Raw genomic sequence first — 19,976 nt, forward strand, 5'->3', positions numbered from 1 at the left:
AAACTTATATCTGATATCTCGGTTCCTTTTTCTGTGTGTACGTTTAATAACAAATAGATTCATATTTGTGTGATCTGCTCCCATCAATAACTAAAAGCTCGAAAACATTTCAAATTTTTCTAAAGGTTTTAAGCAACACAGTGAGTTAAACTGAACATGCAGAACTTTTTACTGTATTTCAAACTTTAGGACACTTTATCTCTTCTATATACAACAAATGTTCATTGGTAAGAACTCCCCAAAATGTATTTTTATTATCTCTTTTCAGGACTTTTTTATTGCTACAAAAAAATCATAATATTTATTTTACCAACATTTAGGAATAATCAGTTACTGTCAAAACATTTTTTAGTTTTCTAAATGAATTCCCATCCATCCGTCGCCTGTGGTGTTTTAATTTGGAACAACAATAAAAAAAACACATAAATGAATATATATGTGTGTGCATATGGTAATTTTTAAAATGATTTTAATCTGTGTTACATTAATGACTGATTTATGATCCTCAGTGTAAGGATCATAAATCCGTGTCAGACGCCACTGCTAACCTTTTACTTCTGTCTAAATAAAACAGGAGAGAAAATCCAGCAGCCGCCCAGTTATTTCCTGTCCCACCCATCAACCCAAGCAGAGCAGCAGCACTGGGAGCAGACTGGGAGCAGACTGGGAACAGACTGGGAACAGACTGGGAGCAGACTGGGAACAGACTGGGAACAGACTGCAGTTTGAAGCTTTTATTTTGAAGGGTCCGCTCAATTTGACAACTAGGAGAAACTTTTCTCTGCAGCTCTGGACCCGGTTCTTTTCTCTAAGTGGACAGGTCAGAACCGGACTGGACCTCCATCAAAACCAGGTGAGTGAGAAGGAGCGATTTGGGTTGGTTCTACCCTGACTGGGCTCATGCGGTTCTGGGAACATCCTGCGCTTTAATCCGAACCTGAAGAACTCCAGATCTCTCCAGAACCTTAGAGGAACCGGCTCAGTCACCAGAACACAACTGGACCTCTCCGGTTCTTTGGTTCTCCAGAACTGAGAAGAGGTCCGGTTGGGTTCTACTGGAGCTCCAGTCAACTCATTGGAGACCCACAGGAACCAACTGGTTTAAACAGAACCTAACTGGGTCAGAACATGATCAGATGATAAAAATGAACCGAACCTGTGGAGAGTTCAGATGAGGCATGCGTTGCAGCTTTAACTGACCAGCTTCGGATTCTGGTTCTGTCTACTTCTACTCTGTAATTTGTTCTAAAACTGGCTTCCGTTCGGCCCGGTACCGTCTGGCCCGGTTTCTAACCTCTGGACATTTTAAACATCTTCCCAGATATCAGCAGAAATGTTTCCCATTCGGCCGTCTGTCTCCTGTTGATTTCCCAGCCGGTCCGGTCCGGTCGGTCCGGTCCGTTAACAGAACCTGGTTTTATGGTAATTTAAAGTCTAATTTCTGATGTTCTGTTTGAATCGGGTCCGTTTGAGACCGCTGGTTCACGGCTGGACTGGGCCAGGTTTACTTTAAATTAAATTATAATTATTTAAATTTATCATTAGAGGAACATTTAATAATTGGGCTTTTTTGTTACATTTTCAAATTTAATTATAACAGCGCTGGTTCTATGTAGTTCACTATGCTAACCCGAGCGCGCTAATTATGACAATTAGTTCAGCTAGCTAAAAGGCTAATGATTTCATAGTGGACAGTAACTTCAGAATAAATATCATTTGTTCAGTAATGTTTTGTTCTCTACTGTCCACTTTTTTTTGTTCCTTTATGTTTCGGGTTTGAAATATTTTTGAAGAAAAAAAGTATAATTGCTGCGGAAACAGTATTCAAATACTTCAAAATAAAAGCATGAATATAAACTCCATCAGCTTTAAGGATTCTTGACCAAAACTTCAATGCAGAAGTTTAATTTTATTCAACTGAAAGTTTACAAAAGCGGCAAGTAAATTAGAGCTTCAGAATTTATCCAGAACATTTTATTTATGGGAAGCTAAGTACGCTAAACATATAAAAAGTTAGCAAAAACACCGAAGCGCTAAACTATTAACACATTAGCAGATTTAGCCCCTTCGGATCGCCAGGTTTTAGCCGGGTCTCCAGATGGTATCAGGTGAATCCGCCCAGAACATCCAGGCTGCAGGTGATGTCATTGATCCAGAAGTTTATCTGGTCCAGAACCTGGTTCTGATGGTTCTGGTTCCCAGCAGAACTTGCTTGAAGCTTTCAGCCGCTAATAGATTGAAGCAGCCGTCTGAACTCACTGATGATGTTGGGTCTGGGCCGTGTTAATGGGCCGTGCAGACTGGTTCCGCTGGGCTGACTGGTTCCCATCATGGCGGCTCCCACAGCCTTATCGACAAAAACAAACAAACCAAAGTTTTTAAAGCGCTGAGGGTCTGAGGGCGATAAGGGTGGGAAGGGCAGCGGGGGTCGGGGGTCGTCTCCAGGGAGACGGCATCAGAAAGGAAAACATTCAGCTCCCACGCTCCCCACTGCTGAAACCAGAACCCGAACAGAACCAACGTGGGAAACAACGTCATCATGTTTCCAGGGAGCGGCTTTAACCGTGGGACCATCAGAACCTGAAGGCCCGGTTGGCCCAAACAAAGAGCTCAGCTTCGATCCGGTTCTGATCCAGAACTTCAGCTGCAGTCACAGAGTAAACATGTTGCTAATCAGGGAACATCAGAACCATCTCAGTGGATCTTAAGGTCCAGTTTTTCCAGAAACAATCAGAGGTGAGATGAGCTCTGCTCTCTGATTGGTCAGAAACCAGGAAGTTAAACTAGGATTGTGGAAAAACTGGAAAAGGGATCAGAATGATGACCAGGTCGGGTCCAGCTTCCTGTGACCCTGTTGGATTCGGTTCTGAAAGGTTTGGAAGTCCAAATTGGACTGGGTCTGGATGGTACCCATCAGAACCAGCAGCAGGTTCTGGACCTACATGCACTGATCTCTGCACTCCTCCAGGTTCTGGTTCTGGACCGGCTGGGAACCCGGATGGATCCGGTGAGGGCAGACATGGAGCTGCTGAGCAACAGCATGGCCGCCTACGCTCACATCAAAGGTCAGAGAGAAGCTGAATATTCACTCAGTCCAGATGGTTAGCATGCTAAATAAGCTAAACGTTTAAATGTTAGCTCCATTTAGCATGCCGGCAAATTTTGGTTTGTGTTGAGAAACGAGACATTTTCTACCTGCTGCTCGTCGTTCTCTCGTCTCCCCAGGTGTGTTAATGCCAGGGTTAACCTGAACCCTGAACCCTAACCCTGAACCTGAACCCTGAACCCTGAACCCTGAACCCTGAACCCTAACCCTGAACCTGAACCCTGAACCCTGAACCCAAAGACTGCAGTCACTGTTCAACTTCACAATCAACCAGAATTTATTCACACAATCAAGTGGATAAAATCACACTGACAGCTCAACATTAATACCTGTGAAAAAAAAGCAAAATACAGAGACAGAGAGTGTCAGTTCACGGATCCACCAGTGATCTGATTGGCTGTTTCAGCTCCATTACTTTTATATCAAGTAATGGCCTCAGACAGTTTCTACTGTCTGATGGTCTAACGTAGTTTAGGCTCAACCAGCTGTGATGTTGCTGTTTGCAGCCAGAGACCCTGCAGGTGTTTCTGAGGCAGAGATGAACCCAGAGCTGCTCTCACCAACAACAGATGTTCATTTCATACAGAAACATTTTACTCAAGAAAACGAGACCAAAGTTCATCAGCTATCTGTGTTTTTCATTTCAAACCGCCTCAAACTGGTTCCTGACCCCAAAGAGCTCTCCTGACCTCTGACCTCTGATCCAGGGCATCAAACAACAGATTTGATTATAAAAATTAGCATGTTTCATATAATATCTTCAGGCATGAGCATATTTCAATTCCAAAACATCTGTTACACTCAATATTTTCTTTTTTTTTTTAACATTCTTTATTTAAGATTATTATGAATCCAACACACATACATATGTATATTTATGCATCCTCTTACATAAAGAAAAACAAAAACCAACCAAACAAACAAACAAAAAAAAGGGGGGGGACTCAGCAAACATTTAAGTCCATTTTGGAAATTGACATTTCTTTGAGAGGTTTTCATGGGCTCACATGAAAGAGAGATGTACAAATCCAGTGTCTTTCATTAAAAGAGAGAGACATATCAAGGGGACCAGCAGCTTTTTATAACACTTAGCATCTTTATCAGAGTGACCATCCAAAGTGGGAAATAACTGGGTCCAAACACTCAGAAAAATGTCCATTTTTAAATGAAGTTTTGCTGTTATCTTTTCCATTATTTACACATTCTTCCATCTTTCTTGCCATTGTTGAAGAGTGGGAGGCAAAAGCTTGAGCCAAGACAAAGTTTTCATTTTTCTTGCTACTAGTAGCAGAATCTGTAGTAACTGGACTTCCTTTTTCCCAGTATGGTCTCCTGGGGTCAAACCCAGTATATAATGCAGTGGGTTCAGTGGGAAGGTGAACTTGAGTATTTTTTTAATTTCTAACCCTAACCCTAACCCCATCCATCCATCCATCCATCCATCCATCCATCCATCCATCCATCCATCCATCCATCCATCCACCCTTGTCCCTAATGAGGTCAGGAGGGTTGCTGGTTCCTCTCCAGAGGTGGGGTCAAGGGGTCACCCTGGACAGGTCACCAGTCTGTCGCAGGGCAACACAGAGACACACAACCATTCACACACACACTCACAGAATTTAGAGAGACCAATTAACCTGACAGTCATGTTTTTGGACTGTGGGAGGAAGCCGGAGAACCCAGAGAGAACCCACCATGCACAGGGAGAACATGCAAACTCCATGCAGAAAGACCCCGGGCCGGGAATCGAACCCAGGACCTTCTTGCTGCAAGGCAGCTGCTCTACCCACTGCACCACTGTGCAGCCCCCTGAACTAAAATATTTCAGATAAATTTGTGATTTATACACAATTAGGAATGTGATTTACTGTAAAAAAAAAAAACCCAACAAAAACAAACAACCTTCTGATTAGACTAATTTTAATCAAATCATGATCATTATATCTAGAAAAAATGTTCTACTGATTAAATTATGTTTTGGTTAAACCATGAGTGTAAATCTAACCTAAACTCAAAACAATCATAATCCTTCTAACATTTCAACATGCACTAAAGTTAAATAGCATTTAAACGAGCTTAATTAAACTAACATTTCCAACAGTTTGAGCTACATATTTAGTTTCAATATTTAAAATAAATATTCATTTCGCAACATCATTATTTAATCCAACTCAGTAGTTAGCATCTACATAAGCTAAGTATTTAACATGCGGCCAAATATTTAGCTTATTAAAATAATTAGTTTGAAGCTGTGACATTATTACATAATTAACATAAAACCAGGACTCTGAAAATGTCACATTTTCCTACTAAATGATTCCAGTAAGTCAGTTTTTGGCTGCAGCGTTGCAGCTGGACTCTCTGCTCCAGAATGGAGTTCAAGTTTCTGTTACTAGATGAACCTTTAAAGTTTTTACTGTTTTAATTTTCTTTTGTTCAGAATTACTGTCAGCTTCTAGATGTGAAACATCTACAGAACTCCAAAGTCTAGAAACGTTGTGCAGGTTCTGAAAAGACTGAATCACTTTCTCTGGAGTAGAAACTTCTCATTGTTACTTCCTGACCATTATGACATCAACATGTCTGACCAATCAGAGCAGAGAGAGCAGTTCTTAAAGAGACGGTATCTGAGAACAAACCATGGTTCTGATCCGAATGTTTACCTGTCGTCTCCTCTGGGTTTCAGCCAATCCAGAGAGTTTTGCTCTTTACTTCATGATGGGTGTCTCGTTCGGACTCTTCATGGCGCTCTGCCTCCTGGTGGCCGCCATCGCCTGCAGGTCCCAGCGCCACCGCAGGCCTCCTCCGTCCCCCGACAGGCGGCACCTCAAAGAGTCCAGCGACGAAGAGGAGGAAGACGAGGAAGAGAGCATGTTTGAGGAAGACGGGGTGGAGTCCGAGGGGAAGGTGGCGCTGGGGCCCTTGAGTGACCGCAGCAGCCAGTCCAACGGGACCCTGAGGAGCCTCGACGTCTTCACATCCGCAGAGGAGCTGGAAAGGGCCCGACGCTTGGAGGAGCGGGAGCGGATCGTCCGCGAAATCTGGAGGAACGGACAGCCGGACGTCATGGTGACCGGGACAGGAACCATCGGCCGGGTCCATTACCGCTAATGCTAAGCGGGCCAAAAATGATCCGCTAACGCTAACCGGGACAATTGGACACGTCCATTCTGTTCTGTTCTGGAGATGAAGTTCTCCAGAACCCCCAGGGTCCAGAACGATTTTCTTCTTCTGCTGTTGTTGCTGCAGTGAGACTGAAACTGTTTCCTGGAGTAAACAACTTTCGGACTGCAGTTTGTTTTTCTTGTTTACAGCATCACTTCCTGTGTTCCGAACACCGGGGCCCAGACTGGGCCGAACACCGGGGCCTCCCCCCACCGGGGCCCAGACTGGGCCGAACACCGGGGCCCCCCCCCACCGGGGCCCAGACGGGGCCGAACACCGGGGCCCCCCCCCACCGGGGCCCAGACTGGGCCGAACACCGGGGCCCCCCCCCACCGGGGCCCAGACTGGGCCGGACACCGGGGCCCCCCCCCACCGGGGCCCAGACTGGGCCGAACACCGGGGCCCCCCCCCACCGGGGCCCAGACTGGGCCGAACACCGGGGCCCCCCCCCACCGGGGCCCAGACGGGGCCGGATGTTTCTCAGGACCCTCTGGGTCTCACAGCAAATATCCAGGAAATGGAGGATAATTTTTTCAGTCATATTTTCACCTTTTCTCATTCATTTATAAGTTTCAACTAAATATTTAATTAGCAAGCTAAATATTTAGCATGGAGAAATAATATTTTGCTATCAAGCTAATTAATTAGCTTCCAACTCTATATTTACTCTGTAGCTTAATTTGTAAACTAAATATTTAATTGGCTAGCAGAAAATATTAGGTAAGAATTTAAGCCCCAGTTTTCTCTGACAGGCTGATAATCCAGATTATTTCTGTTCAGTTTTCATAAACGCCCCCTCAGAGAACAGCTTTCCGGTTTCCTTCAGCTTTTCCAAATTTTACTTTACTCTAACTTTTGTAAACAGGATAAAGACAGAACCCGAACGGAGCAGATGACGGTCTGGAACCAGAACTTGTTTTCCAGACCGAGAAGGTTCTGAACTCGGTTCTCTCGGCTCCTCATTCAGACCATCCTGCAGCTTCCTGTCCGTCATGGGAAGCTGCAGGAGCGTGAGCGTGAGCGTGCACGAGCACCACACACATAACAGGAAAAAAAACAATTATTGCTCAGGAAACAGAATTTTCCAGGTTTTATTTTGTTTTTCTGACTTTTCTCTAATAAAAACTTTCCAGAAATCAAACCTCTACGTGAATCAACAGGTTTACAGAAATAAAGATGATTTTTTATTCCAGGAACATTTTCTGGGTTTAATGTGATTTGACCCGACAGTGTGAATCCAGATTTTCCTCCTGCAGCTGAAGTTCTAGAAATGACCAGGAAACCCAGAAACGTCCCGACTGACTTTATTGAAAATAAAACAAATGAGTTTAAAGTAAAAAAGGTTCAGGCTAAAGCAGATGTCAGACGGTTGGTTCAGAACATGCAGGTTGGGTCCAAACAGTCTGAAACAAGATCTCACCAGAACTTTAAGCTAAATCTCTACAGCAGATAAATTCCTATGTGGATCTGGGTCATTTTACCACAGAGGGTGTCGGCGGCGCCCGGGTCACTGCTGATTGGTCCCGCTGAGCGGCGCCGTGCTAACAGAATCATGAACAGCGTTTTCATTCGTCAGCAGCTTTTATTCTCCTCTAAGGCACAAAAACGCTTTGATTTGCTGCAGAACATGAAGCTTAAAGTTCTCCCTTAAAAAGACATAAAAACAGAAACAGGTCAACCGTTAGCTAGAAGATGACTCCTCTACTTGGGGGTCCCGTCGCCGGACGCCTTGGGCTCCTTGTGCTCCGCCTCCATGGCGTCGTCCGGCAGCTCGCCCTCCTCGCCGCCCTGGAACATGTCGTGGGCCCACTTCGGGCTGCCGCCGCCGCCACCCTTACGGTACACGAAGCGGCCGCGCCGCGCCGGGAAGGAGCCCCGCCCCCGGCCCCGGCTCTCCACCCAGGTCTTCTCTCCGTCACGATCGTCGTGCTGGAAGAGGAAGAGGAGGAGGAGGTGAAGAAGACCACCGGATTAAAAAAATTAAACAAAAACTTAACAGCAATAATTTGGGTTATTTATCCTGTCAGTCAAATTTTAACCATGTTGACCATTCATTAGAAATGTTAGCTTCAAACGAAGCATTTAATTATGAGGCTAAATATTTAGTTTGCCCTGAAATACTCAGCTAGCTCAGAGCTACGTGTTGATCTCAAACCTGACTGTTGCTGTCAGAAGCAGATAAACAAACAGCTTTAGCTTCAAACTGTGATGCTTATAAATAACACAAAGTGTTGCAAAATCCCCCAAACGACTCAGCCCCTCCTGCAGCCCTGACCTTTGACCCTGGACCCTGACAGGTGTCTCTGAGGTGGAGGGCGTGGCTTCGTCTCACATATAAACAGAGTAAAGAGTGTCGCTGCAGATTGTTATATTTTCTGAGGCTGCCTGGTTTTAAATCTGTTTAGTTCATAAATGTTTGTATTTCTGATTCATTTAATTAAACCTTAAGAAGAAAAACAAACAGAAACGTTTCTTCTGTTTCTGTGGTTCCTGATTAAAGCTCTCTGCTGCCCTCTGCTGGCCACCACAGAAAGCATGCTGTAAAAACAGGAAACGCACCAGGTAGTACTTCCTGCTCTTGGGGGTGTACTCAGGGTCCCAGTCCTCCTCCGGGGGGCGCACCGGAGCGTTCAGGTTGGCCGGGTTTCCGTTGCTGTTCCCGGGATAATTCCCTCTGTTCCAGCCTCTTCCTCTCATCCTGGGAAACTGAAAGAACATCATCATCATCGTCATCATCATCATCATCGTCATCATCATCATCATCATCACCATCACCTCCAGCTCAACCTGACTCTCATCTTCATCATCGGAGAAACTTACAAATCCTCGGCCTCTTCCTCTGTCTGGGAAGTGGCCCTCGTAGTCCCGCGGCCCCCGGTCGGCGGGGCCGCCGTAGTCCCGCGGCGGGTAGCGCGGGGGGCCATAGCCCTCCTCCAGATGCTCCGCCCCCTCCGCCAGGTACTCCTTCCCTCTGTAGGGGGGGGGGTAAGGCGACGGAGAGGAGGAGGAGGAAGAGGAGGACGGAGAGCGGTCACGCTTCTTCTTACTCTTCCTGTGAGAACAAACCAGCAGCTGTCGTCATGGTTACACTCCTCCATGTCTCCCTTCAGCTGTCGGGGAACACTGGCAACGCTTTGGAACAGTTAAAGTAAGGATCAACATCCTGCTGTTTCATGATGCTAACATTAGCTGTTAGCGTTAAAATCTAAGCCAGTTCAACATGGTATCCATTAAATCCCAGCTCTATCTCACACAGTGTGACGTCTCCTCTGATCCAAACAGGCAGCAGTAATGGCGGTTCACACTGACGTTGTGTGATTGGTCAGCTTGCAGTTCTATCCAAGAATGTTTCTCCTCTAATAGTGCGATTCGCTCTGAGACAGGAACTCTTCTGAGCCGTGAGGAATCTTTACCCTAAATAACTACAGAGATTATTAAATATCTGAAAACGGCGCCATCCAGAGGCTGAAAACCGAGAGAACGCTTCACTAAATGAAAATGGAGGATGGAGAACTCGCAGCCAGGTGGGTTAGGGTCGGCGCCAAGAGCAAAACATTTCTACAAAAGTCCTGAAAAAAAACAGACTCTGAGCTGATTGGTCGACTTCTGATCATATATTAAGGTTCCCTTAAAGAAGAATAAAAAGCTGCGGTTTCATGCTAACTGCTGCAATGCTAACAGTTCTATGATAACAATGCTAACTATGCTGCTAACAATAAAATCTGAACTATGAACACTTAATTAAAACACAGAAACAGATTCTTTCACACACCCACACACACACACACACACACACACAGTGACACCTCCTCCCCTCCAAACATGACATTTATATTCATGATTGTTCTGATCCAGGATCGGACCGAACCTTCAAAGCTTTGGAAAATCTTCAGATCTGAAATCAAACGTTCCTGGTTGCTGCATCTGAGCTGAACCCAGATCCTGCTCTGGTTCTGGTTCTGGAGCAGCAGAACAAAGCAGCGGGACCTACTTGGACTTTTTGTGGTGCTTCCCAGATTTGTCGGAGGAGCGCTCGTGGCTGGGCCCCCGGGAGCCTGCGGGGCTCCGGCCTCCGTCCCGTTTGTAGTCGCGCTCCTTCCCAGCAAACCTCTTTCGTCTTTCAATATCCAGCCGCAGGTCCATGATGTCTCCTTTGAACCGTTTGTCCTGCAGGGAGGAGAGCGGTTAGCGGCTATTCGTTAGCCATTAGCGGCGGCCGCAGTGGGACTGATGATCACATGAATGCAGTAAATCTGAACGTTGTCAGGCAGAAACATGCAGTAGCTCAGAAACAAAGTGACACTGTCAGTTTGAGGCTGGATGGTTTTTCTGACAGGAAAAATACTTACAAGGTAAAGGCACTGATGTTGATCTGGTTCATAATTCCTTTAAGCCTTTGCTCGGTTCGTTTAAACCCAATCAATTACCATATCTCATAGGCTGGGGCTTTCTTGGCACTTATTAAACACATTTGGGCTCTTTTGATATAGAAATATGCATCCTTTGAAAGAAAAGCACAAAGCTGAACACTGCTGCTCAGGACTGCCTCAGATTCCAACAACGGCAAATTTCTAAACGCTCGTCACCTTGTAGCTCGACTCGTCCACCTCCTCAAACAGGTGAGGGTGCCTCTTAAAGGCACTGGGGGAAACATCGATTCTCCTGTGGGAAGAAGAGCAGCGGTCAGCAGGGGGCGGCGGTGGGGTCAAAGGTGAGGGGGCGGAGCCTCACCTGTGGATTTCTGGGCTCTTCCTTGGCTTCATCATTTCTGCCTCTGCAGCTTTTCTTTGGTACATGGCAAAGCGCTCACTTAAAGTCATGTCTGAGGAGGGGAAGTGTTGAGCTGCAAACACACAGCAGTTAGTGACACACACACACACACACACACACAGTGACGGAGGGCCCCACCGCCAGCGCCCCGCCGAGCCGCCGCCAGCGCTACCTTTGATGTAGTGAACGATGGAGACGATGTGCTGGGCGAAAAGCTCAGACGGGCTGCGGCGCAGCTGGGCCGACTGGATGTGCTGGAAGATGGAGCGAAACTCTGGATCCTTCTTGGAGGAGAGCAGCAGGTCGCGCTGCGCCAGGCGCTCCTTCGACACGGACGAGCTGAGGAGAAACAACAAAACATCACAATATTCATACTCAGAGCGTGAAAGTCATCACAGTGATTTATTTCATGTTGTTGACAGAAAATAAAAGTCAACATTCAGAGTCTCTAACAGAAACTCACCTCAGCTGCTGAGCTTTAACCAGGAGAATCAAGGAAAGGACCAAGAAAATACGTTCAAAAACTAAAATCACCAAAAACATTTTAATCTACTCAACAATAAACTAAGCATGAACTATTTAAATCAAATCATCAGATTCATTCTGTAGGAACAGAAGCATGGATCCAAAACTTTCAAAGGTTTTCCGTGTTAATGAAAGGCTTCCAGTTTTCATCATTCTGGTCCGACTCATTAAACTTAGAAATAGAAACAGGTTGTGGCTCAGTCTTCATCTGAAAACACTTCCTGTATCCAGCCAACTGAAAAAGCAATTAAAAGTAGATTTTGATGCTCCAAGGTGAGTAGATGTGGTCCAAGTTACCATGACAACAGAAGGAAACCAGAAAATGCTGGTTTGCACCAAACATCTTTGGAAGTAGATTTTGATTTAAGTTTAATTTTAATTGCAGTCAATGTGAGACACTGAATTATGAATTTACCTGGAATCATTAAAACTACAAGAAATGAAAGATTGAAATCTTTTACTGTGTTGAATCTATAAAAATGACCTGTCACTTTCTGAGATGACTGGTGAGAAATATTGTACTTTTATGTAATATTCTTTTAAAAAAAACAAACATATTTGTAATTCGGATTGTCCTTTAAAGCTCTTTATAAAATATTTCATAAACCTGATGCATTCTGTGATTTTTCCCTTGTTTCTTCTCTAAAGTGTGTCAACTGTACAGGAAACTAGATGTGAGTCTAGTCTCAATGTGTTGTAATGCTGCTGTTCTCCTGCAGGGGCAGCAGAGGTTACCTGGCCGTCTCCTCTAAGCAGCTCATCTTCAGCTCGAACTCCTCCCTGGAGGCGGATAGGCGGTGCGGAGGAGACGGCTCCAGAGCGGGGAACGCGCCGGGGAACAGCGGCCGCTCCTTCTCCTTGGATGTCATCGGAGGACTCAGGCTCCTCTTGGATTTTTCCTTCTCCTTCTTCTCCTTCTTCTTGGACTTCTCCTCTTTCTTAGATGAGTGTTTGCGGCTCCGGTACAGCTCTTCCTCTGCTTCATCCACAGCCTCTTCTTCTGCATCTCTGCGGCCTTTCTCTTTGGCCGACTGGTAGGATGAGTAGTTCGGCTCGTCGCCCCATTTGCCGAAGATGTCGCGCTCTGTAATGACGGGTTTGCCATCGGCGTCTTCGTTGATGATCCGGTCCTTCAGGCCCTGCGACTCCAGGAACTCCTCCTCCCCCGGGTCAAAGAAGGGCAGAGTCTTGTCGTCTTTAGGATCAGCGTACGGAGACGCAGAGATGCTGAATATGTCGGAGGACTTGGAGCTTTTTTCGGGGTCTGCGTCCTTCTCCCTGCTGCTCTCCTTCTCAGCTGCTTGTTTCTTCAGCTGCTTCTCAGCCAGGAACCTGGAACAGAGACTCAGGTGAGGTCAACAGTCAGGAGGAAGTTGATTGGATGAAAATATGTTGGAAATGGACATACTTCTTAAAAGCTGCGGAGATCGCAGTGCTGTCTCCCTTGGTGTCGTCCTTGGAGAAGAAGCCGAAGCCGCTGAAAGAGGCCGTCTGTCCGGACTTGGAGGGGCTCTTTCCTGGAGGCGAAACGGAGCCGACAGTCTTCCACATCTGACCGCCGCTGCCTTTGGCCTCCAGGTCCAAAGTGTCCTCCATTTTGGAGTCCGGACTGCGCCGCTTGGGGCTGGCATCATAGTCGATCCACTTCCCGCCAGACGTTTTGGCGATGACGGTGCCGTCGGCGGCTGTTGCCGATTTCTCTGGCTGACTCTCCGGCTGCTTGTCTTTAGAGTCCTTGGACTTCTTCCGGCTTTTGCTGTCGTGGCGTCGGGATGAAGATCGGGAACGGGAGCGGGACGAGTAGCTGGAGTGGCGGGACTGGCGGGACCGGCCAGAGGATGAGCGGTCGGAGTAGCGGGAGCGGCTGCGGCTTGCTGAGCGTTTCTTGGGCGTGCGGGAGCGCGAGTAGGGCCTCCTGGGGCTATGGTGCTCCTGGCGGTCATGCCAGCCTCCACCGCCGCCACCGCCCTGCCAGTTGGACTTGTAGCCGTAACCTCCTCTTCCTCGGTTCTGGTAGTGGCCGCGCGGGTAGTAGCCACGGTTGCGGCCGCGGTAGTAGTACGGCCGACGGTAGCCGCGGTTGTAACCCCGGAAGCCTCTGTTGTTGCCCTGGTAGTCCCGGGACGGGTAGTTCCTGTAGCCCGGGGAGTGGGAGCGGGAACGGGACCGGGAGCTGGAAACGGGATGAGACACGGACAGTCAGAACCAACCAGACACGCTTCAGCTGATCGGACCAATCAAAGTCCTCCAGCAGGTCAAATGTAGAGCTGTAACGATTCCTCAAGTGATTCAAGTGTCTCTATTGTTAAAATACCTCGAGGAAAATTTACCTGCCTCGAAGCTTTGTTAAATTATGTTTTATTCTTTAGCACACGTGTTCCAGCTGCGTCGTCATTTGCGATGCGCAGCGCTCTCACTTCCGCCTATGACTTGTTGACAAAAGCTAAGTGTTAGCAGCATAACGTCCAATTTTGAAGTTCAGCCTGGGAGGATTTTACTGATTGATGATAATGTCCTGGTTTTTGTTGTTTTTTGGGGGAACAATAATCATCCTTAAAATAACTGGCGCGATGCCTGAAGTACGGCAGCTTTTCTCCGCAGGGCAGTATTTATACAGGTGAGTTGACAGACTGAACACTGCAGGTGAGGCTTTACGGAAGAACCGGAAAATTAAAATGGGCGGCGGAGCGCCCGCCCCCTCGGCGGAGCGCCCTCGCGGCGGAGCGCCCTCGCGGCGGAGCGCCCTCGCGGCGGTACAGATGGTAGATGAGTTTCTGTGACGAACAAAGGAGTCAAATCCCGTCGCTACCATGGAAACAAAGGCTATAAATGTTTGGGTAAGGTCAGAGTTCATCTACTAAATTGAATTTAAATTGACTAAAAGCTGGAGTACAGACATTTTTTATAAGCCTGCATCTTTATCATTAAATTGACTACAATATCAGATTTTTGTATAACTTTTCCTCAGGTTAACTTAGAACGTGAGCTTTTATTGTTACAAGTTACTTTTCTAAGCTACAGGAAAGTTATCATCAGGGAAGCTCAAATTTGAAAAACTGGACTGGTGATGATGTCCCATAATAACTCTGCTGCTATGTTAGATTTACTAATGTTTTATTTTATCAAAAGTTTTTTACTTGATTATTCGATTAATCGTAAGAATTATCCATAGGATCTCCATTACTAAAATATTGGTTTACAAGTCACAAGCTCAGACCAGCAGGAGGGAAGATGGAAAATGCTCAGTGTGAAAGAAACAACTGGAAGCAACCAGCGGAGGCGGGAACGTTTGTCCCGTCAGGATAATAAACCTTCCTGCCGTTTTCTGAGCAGAAGATCGAACCTGATTTATTTTTAAATTCCTTCCTAAATAAATCTGTGAGTTTTGTTCCTTCATCAACCTGCTCAGTAAGAACTCATGAAACACTCTGAGCGTTCTGCACTCTGACCAGCTGGAGGCGCCACCACAGCAATGTGCACTGTAAAACATCATGGGCCTCATGTATTAAACACTGCTCAGTTTTCACACTAAAACAGACAAATTTAGAAAAGTGCAGCACACAAAAAAATCCAAATGTATAAAGCCTTTATAAATCCTAATTTACAGGAAGCAGAACAGCTGCTGGTTCGCCTGTACATCTTACAGTAAATTAGTATAAATAACCATGGCAACGGCCTTGTTTGTAGCAGTATAGGTATTTATAATAATAATAATTATATATTTTATTTAAAAGGTGCTTTCAGGGTACATAAGGTCACCTCACAAAAATAAAATAATTAATTTTAAATAGGCCTGTCGCCATAAACAATAAATCAATTAATGCACCATAAATTAAAACTATCAACATCATTTTAATTATCGTCTCTTCCAGCCTTTTTCTCTTTCTGTTGATGACACTGAATGAAAAAAGTATCAACTCCGCTGCTCTCCACTGACCCTCCCTTCCTCATTTCCTCAGTGTAATGTCCAGTTCACACTACACCATCTTAGAGCTGTCGGCCGATTGTCGGCCCATTTTCAAAACCTGAGAGATCACACATTAGCCGACAGAAATCCTAGGTAGAACGGCTCCATCGGGTTCCATCGGGTTCCATCGGGTTCCACCGGGTTCCATCGGGCTGTGTGTTGTCCAACAATGGGCACAAAATAATGGCTACAAGTCCAGTGAACTCATTTTAAAACCAGGTATTAATCAATGCTTTACTACAATCTACCTGCAGTGCATGTGTCTCTAGTGTCAGCGTAACGTCCTGACTGAATGAAAATCATTAGAACCTTTTTATGTCACGTTAACGAAGAACAGCTGAAAAGTTACCGGGTTCATCAACTGGTACCAATTTGGCTCCAACTCCTCCCCTCATCATTTCTATATTCTTTACACCAAATGTTTTATAAACATTAATGTTGTTTCCACATATCATCTCCAATGTCCGCTGGACTTCGGGTTGCTCCGTGTCAGCTGTTTGGGATTCCCCTCTGTAATTTCCCCTCAGACAGCAGGAGGAGAATCCGGCTTTCTGATTGGCTACCTGTCACATTCAACAGGCTGCGTTAAGCTCCCAGTGGGGAAAACCCCTGATTTAGATCGGAGCGCCACAACGATCTACCGTAACACACCACACACTACAGGATGATCGGTTATGAAACCACAAGAGACAATCTGAGAACATCAACGTTCTCAGATTGTCTTAAGGGGAAAATGTAGGAGTGAACTAACGTGTAGTGTGAACTATTGCATCAGGTAGTCGATGTTCCATCTTCTCTATTTAAATCTAATGATTACTGAAGGACAATATGGTTTACAGACTTCATAATCTGAACTCTTTTGGTTGAATCCAGTATTTATTTACACTTTGGTGTTTTTATTCATTTTTGTTAATGGAGACTGAGAATCCATTTTATTTTTGGATGTTTATTTTATCAGTTCCAGTGTTAAATGTTCTTTTGAAAATAAAGTGTATCTATCTTTGGTTGGAAATCACATGAATTATTATGTCATTTCCATTAAATCAGTGTAAAAAGGTCTTCAAACAATTCAGACAGCACCAAGACAGTTTAACTGCTAAACTCTCCAGAATCATGAGGTCACAAGATCAATGAAGGCCCCAATCACCCCTCCTCCCCCACAGCGGGGGAGATAAGAGGGCAAAGGGCAACTAGGCAGTTTGGCCAATCATTGACCAGCAGGAGGTGAAGATCTGTTTAACCCGTTAGAGCCAACGTGGAGGCAGACAGAACCACCGGATCAGAACCAGCCCATCAGAACTCCTCCACATATAAAGCCATCCGGTTTATCAGAAAAGTGTGTAGCCTCAGTGAATCCGTCCTGAGATCCAGACCGGGTCGGTTAACAGGTTCTACCTGTAGTGACGCTTCCTGGATCTGGAACGGGAGTGGCTTCGAGACCTGGACCTGGAGTAGGACCTGGATCTGGATCTGGACCGTGATCTGGGTCGGGACGGAGAATCCAGAACCTTGGACATGTCTGCAGTCAGACCGGGTCAATTCTGTCCTGAGGAACACAAACAGCCATTAGGGTGAGAGTGACACTGGCGGTACCAGCACCGGGGGGGCCAGGTCCAATCCAATTCGGCTAGAGGAGCAGGAACAAGAGTAGACCTTAACCAGAACCCGGTCCAACAGCAGAACCTTCAGATGGAGCTGGAAGGGAAAGAAATCTGAGGCTGATGGAGAATCAGAAGCACCAGCACTACATGCTGCGCTGCGCTGCACGCTGATCCTATCAGCAGTTTGACTCAGGTCCAATCGTGCTGAATCATGATTTTATTTCCTAGTAAGGAGGATTATTTTCATCTCAGGCTGCAGTTAAAGATTCATTTAGAAATCTATTAGGATAAAAAAGTGGCATTATGCAGATTAAAAAATGCAACTAAATCTAAGTAAAAGAAATAACTGTGTATTCCAGTTAACAATTAATAAAAGACTTAATTTGTTTACAATTATTTCAATAATTGATTCATGAGATTAATTATCTAGTCAATGTAATCATCATTTCACATTCAACAATTTTTAGTGATATTTAAAAAGCAAATGGAAACTTCTCTACATCCGACCTGGAGCAGGAAGTATCAGAAAGTAGCAGGAAGTAGCAGAAAGTAGCAGAAAGTAGCAGGAAGTAGCAGGAAGTAGCAGAAAGTAGCAGGAAGTAGCAGGAAGTAGCAGGAAGTAGCAGAAAGTAGCAGAAAGTAGCAGGAAGTAGCAGAAAGTAGCAGGAAATAGCAGGAAGTAGCATTCCTCCTGTGAGGGACACCAAACTGCTGCAGCAGCTTCATCTTCCTTAAGACCCATAAACCAGCCTGCATTGTTCCTCTGTCTTAGGTCTGCCTAGCAACAGTTGCTATGTACCAAGCAGGCGGCCATAACGGTTTCTGTCCATCAGTACAGACCATATATTTACATACAGTACACAGAAGGAAGGAAGACGTTTAAATTTTATGATTTTCATGAAATTTAAACGGTCACATGATGCTAATTTAAACATCTGCTAATAACACTTAGCTTCTATGATTAAAAAAAATACAAAATAACTACAAATTAATGACTTTGTTAGTGCTGCACAGTTTTAGAGGCAGCACTGCAAGATTTTTTCCATTTCATCGTCAGAAATGCCATGTTGGATCTAAAACGGCTTTATGACCCAACAGAACTGCCTCTCAGTGATTTGTGGCAGGAAGCCATCTTGAATTGCCTCCTTTTCCAAACAGATTCAGAGTCTATGTTTATAGTCTGATCAGTTTTAAACCAGATCAAACTAAGATAATCCAACCAAATGGTGAACAGGAATTAGAAATATAATCTCACCTTCAATCTGTTTATATTCTGATCCAGTTCTGGATCCTAAAACTGTGATCATGTTGGGCGATCCTGATCAACATTATTTCCTTCATTCCTGACAAACATGAAGATCATTGCTTAGGTTTTTGGTCAAAACTGTTTCATTTAGCAGAACCAGATAGTCCGCAAGTCAATATTTACAACTAGCTTTAACCAAAGAGGATCATATTTGAAAGCCAGCGAGGCTAAAGGCAGAAAGTCTTCATATAAACGGTTCATACACTAAAAGCAAAACGCATTAATGTATAAGTTTAAGCAGAACAACAGGATTATCAGATTAACTGACTTTGTTCTCAACTATAAACATGTCATAATATTCATCAACCCAGGCCAGCATTTGCAAGACGTTTTGGGTCAGAACTTTCGGTTCTGATCCAGGAACCTAAACTGGCTCAGAAATTTGCTTTAAAACGTCTAATCATTTAGAACCTGAAATCAGTTACAACTTTCAGTTTTTCACATTGAAACAGGAAGTAAAGTCTGGAAAATGTGCCACAATAAAAACTGAAATTCCAGCAAATCCAGATTAAATTAACCAAATCCACCCCAGAGAGTTCTGTTCATCTCCGCGGCCGAACCTTTAACCGTTAAACCGATCAATGTTAACCAGGTTCTGAATTTAACCAGCTGCTCGCCCGGCTAGAAAATAGACTCGCTCTACCTTTCTCCTTCTGCAGATGTTCTGGTTCTGTTGATCCGGATGAGAGTTCTGGGGAGCCGCGGAAGGTTCGGGCCCAAACGCCTGCAGCTCCGCCGCCTCCTTCCTGGTTCCTCTGCAGCCGAAGCTAAAGATGCTAATGGGCTAGCTGCTGTCGGGTTAGCCGTTGGCAGCCCCGATAAACAGCAGAAAGTAAAAACAGGAAACTCGGAGGTCCACTGCTGTGTTCCGGCCCATAAACATAAACCAAACGTTGTCTCTGCTGGAAAATTGGAGCAAAAAGCTCGGTTCTGTTCGCAGCGAAGTTCAACGGCTTCGAACCAGCGAACTGACGCTAGCTGACGATAACAGGCGGTCTGGCCAATTCACGCGAGACTTTGTGTGAGCGCAGCCTGAAACACGACCAGAGCGGGAAGAAAGAGACCGGAGACATTTTAGTGCCAAACACCAGGCGGTCACATAGCTAAATTAGTCTGAAAAACGCCAGGTCAAAAGAAGCAGAAACTAAAGTAGAATAGACATAACCTTTATTGTTCTACATGTGAAAATTCAGCTTTAACAGCAGCATCAAACTATATAGACAAAAATATTAAAGGGTAAAAATATTAAGATTAACAGTAATAATAATAATTATATTATAAAAGATAATAAATTTAAAAATACCCTTAAGTTAACAGAAACAGAAAAAATATCCTGATGGGGTGACTTTTAAATACTTAATGTGTGTATTGACCATTAAGGAGACAACAGGCTATTTACAGTACAATATATCATTAGAAAAAAACAGATATTCAGTAGGCGCAGAGATGTTATTTTAAAAAATAGCAAAAACAGAATAATGGGTCGTAAAAATGCTGTGATGATTAGTCTGACAGCTGCAGGGAGGAAGGATCTCC

The 19,976-nt window shown here is 45.0% G+C and overlaps 2 protein-coding genes across 4 annotated transcripts; one reads left to right on the forward strand and one right to left on the reverse strand.

The window, feature by feature from the left end:
• Nucleotides 1-639: 639 nt before the first annotated feature.
• On the forward strand, nt 640-8,732 carry eva1bb (eva-1 homolog Bb (C. elegans)). Of its 2 annotated transcripts, none has more exons than XM_044137733.1 (3): nt 640-853; nt 2,969-3,065; nt 5,793-8,732. In XM_044137733.1, exons 2-3 carry the CDS (start codon nt 2,999-3,001, stop codon nt 6,215-6,217), a joined length of 492 nt encoding a protein of 163 aa, XP_043993668.1. In that variant the 5' UTR covers nt 640-853; nt 2,969-2,998; the 3' UTR covers nt 6,218-8,732. The 2 variants fall into 2 exon arrangements, with proteins under 2 accessions (XP_043993668.1, XP_043993669.1); XM_044137734.1 differs by lacking the exon at nt 640-853 and adding an exon at nt 2,343-2,873 and having other exon boundaries at nt 5,793-7,407.
• thrap3b (thyroid hormone receptor associated protein 3b) lies at nt 7,349-19,485 on the reverse strand. Of its 2 annotated transcripts, none has more exons than XM_044137731.1 (11): nt 19,084-19,485; nt 16,929-17,079; nt 12,975-13,739; nt 12,302-12,898; nt 11,214-11,380; nt 11,003-11,114; nt 10,858-10,933; nt 10,263-10,438; nt 9,092-9,323; nt 8,831-8,977; nt 7,349-8,200 (listed from the first exon to the last, which is right to left on the reverse strand). In XM_044137731.1, exons 2-11 carry the CDS (start codon nt 17,048-17,050, stop codon nt 7,973-7,975), a joined length of 2,622 nt encoding a protein of 873 aa, XP_043993666.1. In that variant the 5' UTR covers nt 17,051-17,079; nt 19,084-19,485; the 3' UTR covers nt 7,349-7,972. The 2 variants fall into 2 exon arrangements, with proteins under 2 accessions (XP_043993666.1, XP_043993667.1); XM_044137732.1 differs by having other exon boundaries at nt 16,929-17,074; nt 19,084-19,475.
• Nucleotides 19,486-19,976: the final 491 nt, after the last annotated feature.

This window comes from Gambusia affinis, linkage group LG14 (genome assembly GCF_019740435.1).
Source record: "Gambusia affinis linkage group LG14, SWU_Gaff_1.0, whole genome shotgun sequence".
Classification (NCBI taxonomy): Eukaryota; Metazoa; Chordata; class Actinopteri; order Cyprinodontiformes; family Poeciliidae; genus Gambusia; species Gambusia affinis.